This window comes from Chaetodon trifascialis, chromosome 22 (assembly GCF_039877785.1).
Source record: "Chaetodon trifascialis isolate fChaTrf1 chromosome 22, fChaTrf1.hap1, whole genome shotgun sequence".
NCBI classification, from domain to species: Eukaryota; Metazoa; Chordata; class Actinopteri; order Chaetodontiformes; family Chaetodontidae; genus Chaetodon; species Chaetodon trifascialis.
The window spans coordinates 4411984-4430004 of NC_092077.1; the positions used below are offsets into that span (position 1 = coordinate 4411984).

The 18021-nt window shown below is 42.3% G+C and overlaps 1 protein-coding gene across 2 annotated transcripts in view; it reads right to left on the reverse strand.

Annotated features, from left to right (window-relative positions):
• Nucleotides 1-9334: 9334 nt before the first annotated feature.
• Nucleotides 9335-18021, reverse strand: part of slc41a2b (solute carrier family 41 member 2b) — a 34759-nt gene continuing 26072 nt past the window's right edge. For both annotated transcript variants that reach the window (XM_070991943.1, XM_070991944.1), the window contains exon 11: nt 9335-12548. In XM_070991943.1, the coding sequence (XP_070848044.1) occupies nt 12363-12548 (186 nt within the window). In that variant the 3' untranslated portion in view covers nt 9335-12362. The remainder of the gene's footprint in view (nt 12549-18021) is intronic.

The following is an 18021-nucleotide window of genomic DNA, read 5'->3' on the forward strand; positions in this document are numbered from 1 at the left end:
TCATATGAGCATGTGGGTATTGTTTTAAACCTGAACCTATCCTTTAAGGCTTGTGCTGGACAAAAGCAATGCACTGCTGTGGACAGGGTCAGCAGCAGTGTGCAGGCTATATTTTCACTTTGTTGTCAGACAGCTGCAGCTGCCTGACTGGGAACCAGTTGCCTTTGGAAGCATTTAGAAGTACCATGACCTTCACAGACACTATTCACTCTTTTTTAGCTGTTTTGGTCTCTACCAACTCTACCAAAAATGCATCTATTTTGCTGCTCAATCCTCCAATTTGCTCACCAGCTAGTCACCAAGTGCGCATGCCTGCTGTTTGATGCTGGGGAGGTAGTGGACGGTGGGATTATCAAGGCTTTTTTGTTGAAAACAGTCACCCGCTGCTGTTGGAAATGAGGTTGATGAGAATGTTGTAGGCTGAGTGAACCATAAAAATGTAAAATTGAGGTCCATAAAAATCAAAACAATCAGCTGAAACTGAGACAAAATGGATCATTTTCTATGGGTATGTCACAAGAGGCCACTTATGGTCATTGCTCACATAAAAATATCGATGGGTAGATTTATTATAATAAACGTTCAAGTTCAGGGAAGTTGTAACTAAAGATCTGACATAAGTTAGTCTGCATCTTCATATCGTACCATAAAACCAACTGTACAGGGATGAGCATAATCTGTCTGGACCGTGCAGAGGAATTTGAGCGCTAGTGTGAAACCTGAACTGACACATTGCAGTAAATAACAAAGATAAGATGATTTTCATGCCTCGTTATCGCAGAAAACATCATATTTATGGAGGTTTCCGGTTCACGTTTCCCATGACTGGGATAAGGAGGCTTGTCACCACAATGTTACAGGTCCAGGTTCACACCAGCAACACTTGACTTTTCTCTGCCCTTGAGCAAGGCACCTTCTCCTTAGCTGCTGCAGGCTGGCAGCTTGAAAGACCTGTCAGTGCACAAGTGTTCGGGAGGGCTTTGCTGTAAGATATTATGCATGTTTAGTCAATTTTTCATCCATAAAGATGAAGTGTTGGCAGGATATCCAAACTGAATTGATTACCTGATGTGACGATAAATCACCCACTGATTTATGCAAATGATGACATTTTGAGTTGAGGGCTAAATGAACAGAAGAGAGGCAGGCCGCTCCTCTCACATCTTGGGCATTTTGCTTCCTGAGGGTTGATGTTGCTGTAAAAACATCATCTGTCAGAAGAGGGAGAATTTGTAGTATAAGGTAGGCCACCTTATACTGGTGGCTCGAGGCACTGGGGGAAACTGTGAGCCAATCACACCACTGAAGTGTCCATGGACAAGACTCTGAATCCCCACCAAACAGACACAGCAGCATGTCTAACAGCAAAATATTGTAACAAAATCAAGAACTTCAGTGGATTCGCTCACAGAGGTAAAGTAAAGTTCAACTTAGGTAAACTATAATGTGCAAATTTACACAGACAGTGTTGACCTTTGAGAGAACAGAGAGAGCTTTTTGGAGCTTCCAAAGTGAAATAAGCTTTCCTATTAGCTGGCTTACCATCCACTGCAATATTATCCTCTGCTGGAGTAACTGCTCCACAAACGGGGAATGGATGGTCCAGGAGAAGAGTTTTTATACTGCCTGGTTAACATTCGAGACTACAAATAGTCACTCAAGCTTGCAGAATAGTGATGTTACGGTTACAAAGATCTGATTTTTTCAACCTGTAAGTAGTGAGTCAAATCCCTACATACAGATGATTGGCTGGGCCATCTGTCTATCACAGGCTAACTTCAAGCAATCAAATCAACAAACCACATGACACAGGGAATCAAACTCTTGCCAAATCCAGATGGGATCTGCATGCCTTTCAGTCTGGCAATACAAGTAATTTAGCACTGCTGAATCTAGTCCACATATACGACATGAAATTAAATTGTAGGAATGTCAAAGTCTGAATCTGATCCAAATCCTGCCTTGTCATTATTGTAGTGATTATTTCATAGATGAACCTAGCAACGCCACACCTGCAACGGATCCAAATGCAGTGCTGACTGAATGGAGAAGCATGTGAGTCTCACGGATACTATGGTCCAGAGAGGGTGAGGCGAAAATTATTGTCAGGGTCACAGAACAGGGGTCTTTACAGGGCAATAGGAGAGCAGACGAGGTCAAAGGCACGCTGGGTCGAAAACGGGGAATCTGTCCAAAAGTGATCGCTGGAGAGTCTTGCATAAGCACTAAGGACAATCTGACAAGGTACGGTAGTGGAAGAGGGACTTAAGTCTTGTACTGAATAGGTGATGACTTCCAGGTGTGTGGTCAGTCATTGAACAAGTGGCTGTGGAAGGCTGGTGAAGGTTGCAGGCTGAGCAGGTGAGCATATGAAAAAGAGAGTGGCAGCAGAAAAGAGTTGACTGATGTAAAAAAAGAATGATGATGAGCCATTCCCATTTCTATTGCAGAACCTCCTATTTTGCGAGGGCATGCAAAAATGATAGTGAGCGGTAAACTCAGGCCTTAAACTGTTCCTTTGAAAAAAAAAAAAAAACATGGTTGACAGCACAGACGGTTGTCCATATTTTTGCTATGATCATTCACAGCACTGAATGTGACCTCTGACCTGCCTAAAGAGGAGAAACAATCCAGCAATTTCTTCACAGGGATTAGCAAGGTGCATTTACTTTCCCTTCAGGACAACCCACATATTGAAATAACATGGTTATTGATGGTTATATAATCGTTTTGTTGGGCTAGAGCTGCTTTTATGGCCTTTTGCTGCCCATGAATTAAACTTCAGTCAGAGTTCCCCGGCAGCAGATCTGCAATTACATGCTGTTTGCCAGACTGAATATGAGGGTGGGCAGCTACATATTCAGCATGAATAATTACTATATAAGCTCTAATATGCAACATTTCACCTTCAGGCTGCACTGTATCTGCCACTCATCTTGATGAGCTGTCTGCACAGAGACAGTTTCCAGCTTGCGGCTGAGCTAAAGACACTGTAGGCACTGGGCAAACAGATGGGGAGAGCAGCCAATCGTCACTTCAGTTGATGTGTGGATGGAGGTACAGGAAGCGTCAGATCAAAGTCACCTTTTTTTCTGAGCGCTTGTTTCTGGTGTGAAGTCTGTGGTTGCTGCATTGCTGAAAGGCAACTTTCAAGCCAAATAGGCATGAGAACTGCTCACAAAGTAATATACTGTTCTATACTGATCACACAACATGCAGTATGTTCTATTTGTTGATTAGTTGAATGTGAAATTATGTTAGCCTCGCTTCTTAATTTATTTGTGTTTCCAATTAAAGCAGGAAGCTGAGATGTTAAAACAATGCAGAAGTGAAAAGTGGCCAAGTTGGACACATCAGAGTCTGTGTCCAGGTGTTCTGAGTAGTACTGGATATGAGAACAAAGAGGTCTAAAGCCTTCTGTGTCTCTTCTGTGAGGGAGCTGGGTGAAGCCTGATAAATGGACATGATGTCACTTGAGTCAGTGTCGGTTGGGTCTGAAGACGACGTGTGGAGCTTGAAATACGTGATGCAGCTCGCTCTCTGCCTCACGGTCCAGACTACGTTAGCCACTACAAGCATAACACACCCCAGTCTAAGACCAAACCTCAGTGGTCAAGTGGCATTGTGGGTAATGACCAGGTATGAAAATGTGTGAAATGAAAGGATTTTATCTCTGATTCTGCTGCGTCAGTTTTAATCCTTTTTCAAGAAAGGGGGACATTAACACATTGTCACCTTATAAAGATGATATGGCTAACATGTTAGCAAATGGTGCGCTAACATGTTAGCCATCCAGCAAACTTGTATTAGCAGCAATAGGTTTGTTTCTCTGCGTGTTCATCAATTGCAACATAATTTCTCATTAATATTAGATATTGATTAATGCAGCTTTAAAGCCACTGCGTGTCGGATTTAAAAATGTCTTTACCTTGTAAAATGTTTTTACTCGGGTGGTAGCACAAAAGACAGCAAAGCAGACAGCAATGAGCACCACTATGCTAGATGTGCAGCAGATGTGTGTGGTGTGTCATAAAGAATTAGTTGACGAGGGGAACAGAGCTGTGACAGCTTGCATATGTGATGCTCCATCAGTGTTGATGTGTTGTGCTTAAGCCCAGTTGTGGCTGGGTGGAGGGTGAGGGACAGTTACTAGCTGCTTCCTCTGGAGTCAAGTGATGACATGTGAGGCTGAGAGGAAACTTTGTTACTCTGCCTGCAATGTGTCCTCACTCTGTGTCCCTCTGTGGTGATGGACAATTAGTGTGTCTTGGGTGTTCACAAGGTGGCACTCATACAGTTGTGAATCTCCCCACAGAGTAAAGGCTGTCAGCCTCCTCCTTGCTGTCTCAGTTTGGGTTTGGTGCCAAATGAGATTGATAACCGCCTAAATAAAGACGGATCGACCAGCGTTTCACTTCAAGAGCACTGAGCACCCACCACAGGCTGAGTCATCCGTCCTCGGAAGCATCGCTATCGATCTTCCCTTGTCGAAAGTACAGTTACTGTCAGTGTAAAGGATAGGGGACGCTGAGGTGGGGGTGCAGAGGTCACAGAGTCGCATCCAGGCCAGCCATACCAGCTTTCTCTGGCTTTTTATTTGAGAAATGACTCAACGGTTAAGACAGTGGGATGTTGCCTGTGTGAGTCACAACCCTTTGAAGAGGACAGAGAGCTGCAGGTCAATGCAGATCAACGTAAGAACTCAATGAATTCAGCAGGGAAACATCCAGACTATGTACAGTCTGACTCCAGAGGAATGTCACTCTAAGGTGTCAGGAGTTTCTCTGTTTACCCCATAAGAACATATAGATGCTCTGCTCAGCTCAGGAAAGTCAACTAGTCTGATTTACAGATTCACTCTCATGTTCCATGAAGTTCCATGACACGATATGCTGGTGGTTTTGTGTATGGCTATCCACAGAGGAAGTCAGATTTTAAACCCTGGGAATGATGCTGGCATAGTCTTCCCATCAAGCTTGGCAACTGCCATGCAAGGGTAAAGCGTCATACTTTTTGTGTGGTTAGGTTAAAGGAGCCATGTGGAAACAAATGTTCTATTTACAACAAATGTGTTGAATACATTTTCTTCTTCATTCAACATTTACACAGCTGATTTTTACAGTATTTTATACCCTGCATTGTTCACGTACGTTTACTAGCAGTTTTCTTCTTCACTGCCTTTGTTGGTGCATTCCTGCATTTCTTTGCGCATTACCACCACCAACTGTACATTGGTGGAACAGCATGAAACCAACAGCAGGTTTCTTTGCTTTATCTATAGGAACAGCATACATGAATTAGCATTTCTGTAAATGTGCCAGAATTAGACAGCAGGCAGCCTTTTAATCATTTCCAGAACAAGATATTCTATGATGTGACGATGATGGTGATGAAGCCAAAAAGCTTCTGTTACTTTGATGTAGGACTGATATTATCGTGTTCTCTAACTGGAGCAAACCAGCAACCAGAACAAAAGTTAAATGAATCTATCTTGATATTGAGATTTATGTTGTCTTTTGTTGTACCATTTCCCCTCATACTGTTAGTGGCTGACATTTAAATGAACTGACATTTCTTGTACAATAGAAAGAGGCTGGGGTATGACATTGTGACTTCTTTCCTGCACAAGAGAGGAATGGCAGAAAAACCACAGATTTAGGCCTTATTTAAAATCAGCTTTTATCGCCGAGCCTCAGCACACTTCAAATCAACTAGTTTGTGTAACGCATTGAAGTGTTTATACCTGCTGTGAATGGCAACACACTGCAGGACGATGTGAAAAGCCTGATGACTACATCACTCTACCTCTCCGATCTCTCTCAGAGAACTCTGTCTTTTGTGCATCTTTGGAGTCTCTAAGCAATGAATTGTACAAATGGGAATAGCACAATTTTGGTCAGTCCGTCCTCCGAGGAATTTATGATGTTGCACTTCAAGACAAGTGACAGAAGCTTAGGGAGAAGATGAAACTCTGACTCCCTTAAGTTTCAGCAGAGGATCCATGAAGTGTTTCATTTGAAACATACTGATGCTTTAGGAGCTGAGGGCCTCCTACATCGGCAAATAGAGGTGTTTAGGGGAAATCCCCCTGGGACTATATAATACAATGCAATTATTTGATTGTTCTCAGTGTCACCCTCACAAACCTTTTGCTCTTTTACTTCATGGTGTGATTTAAGGTCTGTGGTTTCAATGTGACGCATGCCTGAGCACCTTGGCTTGACTGGCAAGACCCACAGGCCTCTGGAGAAATCTGTTTCCAATTATGCTGTGTATGAAACATCTATTGTTTTCCTGTGCGCCCAGGGAGCTGCTGGGGGATTCACAAGGTGCCCGTGAGGCAGACCTCTCCCCTCTGTCTGGAGGTTCCACATTAACATAGCCCTAATAGCCCTGAGGGTGGCTGGATGAGTGACAGAGGGGGGTTAGGTTTCACAGGCCCTCTGGTCCTGTCTGGGTCACTGCTGCTGAGCCGGCAGCCAGAGCTGAGTGCATGAACCCCCAAAACTTCACAACTCGATTTATCAAACCAGCACTGCGTCCTATTGACCTTGTTAAAACCGTCTAGACACAACACGTGCTCACACACCAACTGACATATTTTAATCATAGCTTCCCCCTTTAATAATGAAACAGTCCAGCCTTTGAGTGCCTGCCCTGTGTAGTTCAATGATCTGATAATAAGGTATTTTTAGATGTCCTGCTGTGGTTATTCGATACAAATTTCCTTAGCCATAAAGAGTCCTTCATCTGAGGAACACATCGGATTCTCTCAGCCAGTAAAACAATCCATAAGCATGAGTAATCTAGATCTACTGCCTTAGATCACAAAAGGTAAGAAAATCCATTTTACAATGTCGGAAAGTTGTGAGGAGCGTTGGAATGTTTTCCACCACGCCGAAAGAGATACGGGAAATCCATTGGTTATACAACCCAGGACTTTGAATTTCAACCACGCGCAAGGTCTGTAAGTACCACCTTTTCTTTTGATCCTTTAACTGCCTCTTCCTGTTTCCAAGGAAGACACACCTAGTGACATCCAACTTTGAAGTTGTATCTTATTTCCACGCTGACATGTTAGCTCGGCTGTTTTCGTGAGAAGCCATGCTATTGCAAAGACGTCTGTGCTTTTATCAGCTCGCGCTTGTTTCCTTATCAGCTGCGGCGAATCGATTCTGAGGCTACTTCTGAGGGAACTTTGATGTTTAATGGTGTTACAGCTACAGAGAGATGCTACACTTCGCCAAATTAGCAAACTGATCAGCGCTCATGCAAAATGGCAGCTGTCATGCTAATAATCCATCAAGAAGGAAGAAGTGAGATAGCTACAGAGACCTGTAGACAGGATTTCATGAGGTCATGGGTGCACTTCTCTCTGATGGGATGCCTCACATCTCTTTTTTTTTCTGTATGTTTCTTATTCAGTTAACGCGTCAGTTCTGTTATCTGTAAATATTCTCAGTCCTGTCATGAACATCTCTTTCAAAAAGCTTCAAAAATCTGTTTCAAAGCCATCTCCACACTGCCTGGAATATAATTCTGGTGACTCTTGTGAAGCCCCTGAAGTCCTGTCAAGTCCCTGAAGTGCAAGTCAGAAGGACCTCAAAGCATAAATGAAGGGACAGATGGTCCTGGGTGGGCACTTGCTGCAAGTGCCACCCATTTCAAAGATGGGTGCATTAATAATATGTATGAATAAAATAAAGTACAAGCTCAGAGGGCACTCAGCACTCAGCAACAACAGGTCTCATCAGGTCAAACTTAGAGAAGATCATTGAGTGTGATCAGCTGACAAAATGTGACTCACTCCCCATGACAAAAAAGAAAAGACAATGAGGAGCATCCTTAAAGGTGACCAGGTTGTAGAGGTGAGCCTGATGCCTCTAAAGCAGGATCTGCTCCAGGTGATAGACAGCCCCGAAAGTCACCTCTCTGCGCTAAATGAGCCTGCCTCAACCCAAACCAAAGTCACTCTCTTCTATGCAAACAGTGGCTGCCAAGGAAAAGCCACCAACATTATTCAGCAAGCTAAAGCTAAAGCTAAAGCTGCTCAGGAGTTGCAGTTCTGGCCTGTTCATGTGTTTCTGTTTATGAAGAACTTTGTTGAGAACCAGCATTGCCTTCTGTGTTGTAATATGTATTTATCCATTTTCTCTCCTAGTAAACAATGAAATTTCTCTGAGATTAAAGTAAAATTGCGGGATAATTTCAAAGGCTGTGTGAGTGTGTGGGAACTGAAATCAGGCTTGGTGTAACTGATATTGTAAGCTTTCTTAAAAGGGTTATTTCATATATTACTAAATAAGACTGAACTGATGGCCTTCTTCCTGGCTTATCTCAGAATGAGATTGAAGTTATCCTTGTGATACCCAGTTATGCGTGAGGCCCACCCATTCCATTATTTCTGGCTATGCTACAGCTTTAAAGCCATGAAAGATCATGTTTTTCATCACATGATCCATTTAATATCTCGTGCACATGATAGATAACATTAACTTTTTGAATTTTGGATGCTGATGAACCACAATACGTTCTGAAGACCAACCAAAATGTGTTCGCAGCATCACGTTTTGAAGTGTCGAGCGCTGGAAGTCGGTGCTGAATGGTCTTTTAAAACTCCTCTCTTTAAATAAACGCAGCCCCTTTCATTTGACTGGACCAGCTGTTTCAACATAGCAGGGGTGCCAATGCTAATGGCTCCAGCAACAAAATGCAAAAAAGCTTAACTTCAAACTTTGGCCTGAGTGTAATGCAGCCTCATCTGGAAACACATCGGCCACTCAAGTGTGTGCAATTATATAAGAATGCCAAATTTGCACTATTTACTGCGCAATTGTGAGAATTATTACGACAGCATTAATTATAGTGCCAGTACAGCACTTTTGGAACTTCCTTTACGTTAAGTTTGTCCAGTGATTCGCTCCATTCCCACAAAACAGAAACCAACAGCAGCTTATGCAGGAATACACGAGCGACTGTCGGTGCAGGAGGTGGGCGTATGTGTGACATCTGTGCAGAAATGCATGTTTCCCCAAACAGAGGTCAAGAGGATAAGCATCGCCTGGTCCTGTTGTCATGGAGACCATCGGAGAACATACATAGATAATATCCAGGGCTTATATCGGGTATTTTTTCTGTTCATTTCAGTCATAACTCCTGCTTTTCCTCCCTGGCTCAATATCTAAGCTTTCATCTGCTGCATTCAGAGCTCATGAGACGGCTGTCTCTCCCTTTCAAAGCAGTAATGACTACTGCTGTATGCCCATGCGGATAAGAGGACAGCTACTTGTCAGCTAAACCCTTCAACAAAAATAGCCAGAAATGGGAATCTTTTCAATCCAAACACATTTATTTAGATATTTTCAGCCCACGTGAGCCACAAAAGTAAACATAGGGTTTCATACCAAAAGGAAATATATCCACTTTGAAGCGAATTCATGACACCCTCTAGATTCTGACAACTTTGATATCTCTAAATAGTTTGTGATTAAAATGGTGGATATTTCATTTTGGAATAAAACTTTCCAAAAAGTCGTCGTCATAGAACTGAAAGCGAGTACAAAAGGAAATCATTGCACAGTATTAAAATGCTGTAGAAAGAAAATTGCATTCATGGCATGGCAGAGAAAAATACCTTGTTAACCAGTGAATCTCAAGAGGCACATATCGGAGTTGAAGAGAGCCACTGGCCACGTTCACATGCACGCATCATGCTGCTGAATGATCAGATTTAGGAGGTGGGTTGGTTTAGGGGTTTATTTTAAGTCAAGTGATTCTCCCAATGTTATTTCTCCTGGGGTCAGAGGGATTCAGTGGATAAATGTAGTGAAAAAGGGGCTGAAACTGAGCCCAAATCTGGGACTTCATCATGTTATGCTTACACTGATTATTAGTTTAACATGAGTAGAAAATCAGACTATGCTGAAATGAAAAATGCTGAACAGTTGTGTGCATGCCTGTTGGTACTAAGCATGCATGCATTGTAAACAGCATGTGATTAGTGTGCAAACATCCACCCTGGAACCCCCACAACTGGACCCCCACAGAGGATAACAGACAGGACAAACAAGCAGAGGAAATGAAGGAGAGAGACTGAGGCTGACACAATATACAAAGGCTTCCAGGGTTTGTTTTACATGAGTGTCACTTTACATTTACAGGAGGCGGAGGTTCAAAAGATGAACGGCTGCAAGGATGCACAGGAAGTAAACATCTCCGCCGATTGGTCGATCCAAATCAATAAATGACCGTTCACTACACCTTGCTTTAATTATCAAGATTTTTCCTCTCACACAGCCATGTGCAGTTTGGAATGATAATGTTGGCAGATTAACCGAAGAGATTAGAAGTTCAGAGCATTTTGTGAAGCAATGCGTCCTTGATTTTAGACAGTGGTAGACAAAAGCATCTCCTCACTTCTCTTTCTCTTTCTCTTTCTCTGAGCAAGTATATAAGCTAAGAAGCCAAACAGGATTATTTTCCTTTATCATACAAATGACAGTAAAACTAACTACCTCTACACAGCAACACAAGACCAATGCTGTTTCTGTATTTAATGCTACATGTCTCTTAAATTAACTGGTATGGTTGATGACTTAAACCATCAGTTGCATATGTCAGAGTCAAAACATTAAAAAGTCATCACGAGACAGAATTTTCACCCAACTCCACACTAACATTGGCTTAATTAGCCCGCTAGTTAATGCTCAGCAACAGCTGCCATGTCAGTCTGCAAAATGAAATGAAGGGACGCCTGTAAGAAATGAGGAGCTGCTATTGTCTGAAAGAGGCTTTTAGGGTGTGGAGTAACCAATGTGCTGGGTAACAGAAATGGCCTCTTGGGTAAAGTTGTTGGGGTTCCTGGACTGTAACCCTTCCCCAATAAAGAGCAGGTCATAGCTGCTAATGTTACTTCAAACTCTGATGGAATCCAGGAACAGCTTCCACACAGAGTGGAAATACTACACAGCTACTGCTTTTTTAATACCTGTAACCCCACAACGTAACGTACTGAGTTAATAAGATGTTGACTGTAACGTTCCAAGCAACATTTGGTTATTACTGACATCCTGACGATTGCAGCTCACATTAGAGCCGATAAACACACATTTTAATTCCTTACAATTTTCCAACACAGCCAATATCCCTCCATGATACAGCCCCATGCACACCGCTGCAACATGTGGAGGAATCCAAAGCTTGCTGTGCAGACCTATAATGTCTCGCTACCACTAATGAGTTATGACTGGACTGTCATTCTTCAGGGGAGGGGTTTAGCAAACAGTCAGTCTGGGCCAAAAACTGGCTATAAAGTACTTAGGTGTTGGGCCATAGCAATACTTGTGAACTTGAAATAAATGAACTCAATCTTTATAGATTCATTGTATTTTGTCATCTTTTTGTATTTGTTCCTACGTTAGCATCGTTCGCGTAACTAAATCCTGAAATGAAATCTGGAACTGAACACCTGATCCAATGTCCTGTCAGGAGGCAGGTTAGGATATGGACAAATTCAGATTTATATTTTGTATGTCTCTGAATGGCAATCATAGACAGGAAGAACGTTCCAGCCTTATCCTTGCAGAAAACACTGTGGGATAACTCAAAATACTAAAATACGAAAATTATAACTGTCATTTACAGATGGAGCACAAACTGAGTTTTGAAAGCAGGTAAACACCAAAAACTGAAAAACAAAAACAGGTAATGGAAGAAATTTCAGCTTCTTGTACCATCAATACAAATTCATGTTACTCCCTTTTCACTGGTGGTCTGGTGCTGGTAGAGCTGCTGTCATAGCAGTTCAAAGTGTGCGTTCAGGAGCCGACCGTGGACTTGCCTCCACCCCAGCAGCCTCTGTGTCCCACTGACTTGATGAAGCAAAGCAGTAACACACAATGCAGGTAATACATGTTGGGGCATGGTAAGTGGTAAATCATCAAAATATCTACCTGTCAAAGAGATTTTTCTGTGAGCAGAAGTCCTCTGACAGATGCTTGGCTGCAGAGTAGACCACCTGACCAATAACAGGTTTCCTCAGCATTGTGGGTGGTGGTTGTTTTCCTGCTCCTCTTACTAAGACCAGCAATATGATATGCAAATGCTTTGGTGCAAACTATGCATATCAAAATCTGCACTGAGACCAGTCTAACTTTATGGAATATGTCTTTTGTGTGTAGAAAAAAAAGCCAGGAGCAGAAAATAGTTTTCAAACCATCATGTGGTTTAAGAATTGAAGCGGAGGAATGAGCTGGCCAGTGACAGAGAGCACCCACATTCCCACAAGGCTTAAGGGCGTGAGAATTCGGATGGCAAACAGCAGGTTTCCCGTCTCCGCCGACGCCTTATTGTCAAAGGCTGCCTCAGTCGCCCACGTCGCTGTCCTGGTCTCCTATGACCCACAGGAAGTGGAAGCTGAGTGCCAGCAGGGCGGTGCCCAACAGGTCACCCAAAGCTGTCAGGTAAGGGATGGAAAAACTGTCCGGATCCTTGCCGCTCCGCCACATGGAGTGCACCATCCAGTCTGCTATAGACAACAACAGCAACACCTGGAAGAGACAGAAAGGAGGGTCAGACTGTCTTGCACAAAGACACTAAATGCTGACTACTGGTAATACTTTTTTGGTTATCCCTTCATTCATTAGGTTCACATTTGTGCTTTTGGGTAAAATATCTCAGCAGCTACTGATGGCTAGCCATGACATTTGGTTCAGACGTTCAGTTTCCTCCCAGGATGGGCTGGAATATTTGATCCTCTGACTCTTCATCTAGCACCCTCATCAGGTAAACATGTTTCATTTCTACAATACTTTGATTTATGACCAAATTCCAGTCAGCCTCAGCTGTATTTTGTCAATTGTGCTAATTAACAAATGTGAGCATAAGATGGTGAACATGGTAAAAATGAAACCTACTAAACATCAGCATTGTAATTCTGTGGCATTAGCATTTAGCTCAACGTCCCACTGTGCCTAAGCACAGCCTCACAAAGCCCGTGTTATCAAGGCTGGGAGGAAATAAGTGCTTCAAAATGCCGTGCAGAATGCCATAAACACTTAAAGTGTAGAGGGAACAGAGAGGAGAAAGAGTAATAGACAGAGCAGCAGACCGAGAGACGAGTTAAGAGGGTGTTATTCATAATTCAAGTTTGCACGCATGAAGGGAACAGCGCAGAGAGAAAAAGAGAAGTCTTTTAAAAGATAAGGACAAGTCTATAATTTAAGGGGAAATGATCTGTCCTGAGTTGGCAGTGCAAACATTATAAAGACAAAAAAAGTGCTGCAGAGATATTGACATGCTCAGAATACAAGCAGCTATGACAGCATCAAGATATAGCAGGGAGAATTGATTATGATAATTTATCATTTTTTGGGGAGAAAAACAGAAATGTTTGAGTTCAGATGGCCTGCTGACAGATTTGAGTGTGCGGGAGTTTTGTTATGGAATGTGTAAACAACACGGTCCCGCTTTCCGAGCCAATAAAGTTCAGTTACGACGCGATGAAAGCGTCTCACAGGTGAACAACAAGCTTTCAAACCCGACTATCCACGAGCGAGGGTGTCACGGCTTTGCCTTTTATTCATGATGACAGGGTGGTGCAGTTGGACATCCTCTCCGTTTTTGCAATTGTTGCTTTTGGACCATCACCTGCCTCAAAACTGTCAACTACAATCCATCATTTACAGTACACAGGTCCCATCGAGGATTCTTTTTTTCTCCTCAGACAAACAAAGAAAGGGAGGAAGAGACAGAGAGCAAGAGAGCGGTGTGCAAAGTTTCAGACTGTCAGTTTTTCAAGGATTAAGATCCAATTTCCACATTTTGGCAAAACAAATGACAAATGAAAGAGACAAATATAACAGAGTGCCTATCCATCATGCGGTCTCTTTGTCTGTCTCTGTATTTGGTTCTTTAATCATGTCTGAGTGGCTCGAGAGAGGAAGTGTCTACAAGATAAAGCTGTTTGATCTCCTGAGATGGCCACGTTCGCCTACATCTGCCTTTGTGTCAATTTCTCCAATTACAAACCACTTACACAAGAGGCAGAGCGACATAAACAGGCGAAAATGAGCATCTGAATGTCGCTCAGTTTGTTGTTCATGATGGGCGAAGAACAGGCTGATGGGAAAGAAGCCTGAGCAAAGTCACTAAAGGCTCAGTGTCATGTTCAAACGAGTGGAATCATGCAAGGTGTTGGAAATGTTGGAAGCAAACACACAAAAGGCTGTATAGCAGTGGCTTGGACCTGCTCCTGTACCCAAGGGCATGGCATTTCACTTTAAACTTGCTCTAAGAGACCTAAGACTCAGGTTGTGTTGCTGTGAATGTGATGCCTGACAGGAACATCTGGATTGACCTGATTGACTGATACTGATCCTTTGGCCTGGATCAGTATCAGAGGCAATGCCAGCATACTTTAATGGATCAGTATTGGCTAAAAAAACCCCTGATTGGTCTCGCAGCGTTGCTCTCCTTTACAACATTTTGGCTGCATGTGCAAGAATGTGTGTGACTGTGAAACCTAGTATTCTCACTGAGGCTGAAAATCTGTTTCAAGAGCATCCTGGCCAAGACAGACAGCAGAACAATTACATGGCTGCAGACATGAAACAAACAATATATGAAAAACAAAGAATCATAAACTATAAAAAAAACCTGGCATCACATACAAAACATCAACAGCCTGGTGTGCTCGCATCCAAGGGATTTGGAATCACTTTAAATGTAAGGTAGAAGCATCTCATTTTAGCTGGAGCAGAGCATCGCTTTCTCTGGCTAACATGACAAACGCCGCCAAAAGTAGATCACATCAGCTGTCACTAATTCATTCTGTGAGTCACCTGATGACCAAAATGAAACCTGCCATGTTTGTACTTGACCAAAGATCCCAACAGCTCCAACAGAGTGATACATTTTCTCCAGTTTAACAATCCAGCTGATTGCGTCACGTCAATTTCAGGTATTCTCACATTAAAATACTTTCATATCTCAAAGACATCCAACAGAATTTAATGTGGGTTTATTCACTACTTGCATGATGCATGGCATGTTTTGGTCACTGTTTTTTGAGAGCCACCTTTATTTGAGTTATCTGAGCTCTATTTCATTTTGGTAAATAAAAACATTCAACAGTTAAAAGAAAGCTTTGATTCTGCTATTTGTATTAATATTAATTAATTCAATTATCAATCATACAGTATTACCTAAATTGGACTGATTGCGGGACGTGGATTGGAATTGGGGCCAAAATATCTTGATTTGAACATGTACAATCCTGCAACTAATTGGATATTACATGTTAACAAGCGTTATGACAAAACACAAAACTTACTAAACTGATGTTTAAATCATAGATATGATGTGTATTTTTCTCAGTGTGGCATTGACTCAACAAAATCCCCGTTTTAACCTGCTCTCTCTTATGTTTACTCAGACTGACTTCTGAGCCCGCTCTGCCTCGGTGCATTACTTAAGTATGCAAGTATACACAAGTATACACACACTGTATCACTTCATGCCACTCTTAGCTACTCTTGAACACAGCAGGTATTTATCATCTGGGCAAACATAATTGGATTTTGCTGTACTCTGAAAAAAGAAGGAAAAAAAGCTTGATTTGCAGACCATTACAAGCTGTTTCACATCGTTGATCCGATATTGCATAATAACTTATTCTAGTGCATGACTTGAACAATACTTTACTCAAGAGGGACATGAATATACACAAACTCAGGCATGTTATTAAGGCTTTTTCTTTGCATTATGTCGACTTACAGAGTTTCACTTAGAGACTTAGGAGAAGAAGCCGACTTAGGAGGCACATATGGGTGAAAGATTTGTAGGAAAATACGACCTTCATCAGGCCTTGATGTGATTAATAATAAGTTATGCTAGTTATACTCTTCGGTGGGATTTTGTGAATGAAACTTGCCCACAAATGGGTGGAACCTATCGTAGCAGGAACTAGTTTCATCCTCTCCCATTGTTACAGCAGGTGAGGTAATGGGTCCTGATGAGCAGTTCAACAAATCTGGTTGTATTTAGGATTCAGTGCCCTCGGTGGTGGTTAACAAACTGGGCCGTTGGTAAATGCCCTCTCTGCTCAAGTCAGTCTCAAAGTCCAGCCACCCAAAATGACACAGTACACCCCGCTGTCCCGAGACACCAGTGCATTTTTCAGCCCTCTCTCAACCATTTGGATGCTCATTTCTGGTGCCTGCACGTTTCATTGCTGTGTAATTGCCTGACAAAATGAGTTTGGGAGGCATTAAGGTCCAGAATTACTTCAACATCACACTGCCACATCCTGTTCAGGTCAACATCTTCATACAGCTGTAGCGGGCACCCTCCCCAGCTCTCACAGAGACAGCAGTTTGACGCAAGCACGAGGACAGAGACATCCTATTTTTAAACTCTGGATTCCTGCTCTGGCCCTTTAGTTAGTCATCGACAGCTCTCCTCTTTCTTCTTCTTAATCTATGTCTGGTTGAGATTTACAAGTGTCTTGTCTCCTGTTCCATCTGTTGTTACTTTTGGATCACCTAAATCTAAACATTCGTCTTGGCAAGCTGTATTTTTCTCATTTCACAGAGGAAAAGACAAGAATTTGTTACATCTCAGTGGAGAAAAAGGGATATTAAATCAGTCACAGACTTAAACTCAAGTGGTCTATTCTGCTACATGCATGTCTGGGCTATGAGGTTCTAAAGACAGAAAAACAATCTACTGTCTGTCTTTTCATGCCTGAAACTATCCAAAAGAAGGATCCCATATGCACTCAGGGACCTAAGCTTCAGTTCACTGATGATATAAGAGGGCATCTCCAAAGCTTGATAAGAGACTGGCTGCACTCATCTGTCTAAGTCTGTGATGACACAGACTCTTCTAAGAAATTCCTCATTATGTAGTGGAAACCAACTTCAGGAAGTTCTTTTCTCAAACATTGTAGCAAATCTAACACAAACATGTAGTCTTTTGGGGCAAGTCCAACCCGAGTCACGAGTCCTCCAGGTCAAGTCCAACACTCAAGTCTTCATAAGCAAATTGCAAATGGGATGCAGATCTTTCAAGTGTCTAAATGCTGACCCTTCAGGTGGTTTCAGACTGTGAGAGGTTGCTGTGACGGCTGCCACCTGGCAACATCAATGCTGTTTTTTAAAACCACCAGCAGAACGGTGCCATACCACTACCTCCGACCCTACCAGCCTGTACTATTCATCTACACCTGCATGTTAATGTAATATCTAATCATCCAATCAAGTGACAGCAATTCAGTGTAGTGCTGTGCGATATTACGATATATCGTCTACTGTACGATATAATCCTCCATGTTTATATCGTAATTTTAACGTGTGGGCTGTGGTTAGCTCGGCTAATGTAACTGTAGCAACGCTACTGCTTTGTGGTAGCAGTTTATGTCACCTGCAAGAACTCTGTTACGGCACTGCTAACGTTTTCAGCCATGTATGCGAGAGCCAGCGGGAGCATAGACGTAAACAACATAGCAGAGATGGAGAGCACAGTGGACGCTGAACCAACTGAACCCAAAGCGGAATTGGTGCCGAAAAGAGGGAAAAGAAACTCCATTGTTTGGCACTGGTTTGGGTTTAAAAAGGCAGACACCGACCAAAAAACGGTAATCTGCAAAACATGCCACCAACAAGTTGTTACTAGAGACTTGAACACGTCTAATCTTTTCTATCACTTATTGAAGAACAATACAGAGACAGCGTTAAAATGCGACAAACTACTGAAGTTAAACCACGAAGTGATGAAACTGATTGCACTACCAGATATTTTTGATGGTATTTGTCCATTTGATATTTGTGTTTTATTTATTTTATTTTTAATTGTTTTTTAATTGTCTAATAAAAAAACAGAAAGTAGTAACAAAAAGAGGGACTCTGGCACTAAAAAGACTTTTTAGTGTTTTTTAATTGTCTTGTACCTTTATATATAAAATATCCATCCATTATCTATACCGCCTATCCCTTTCGGGGTTGCGGGGGGCTGGAGCCTGTC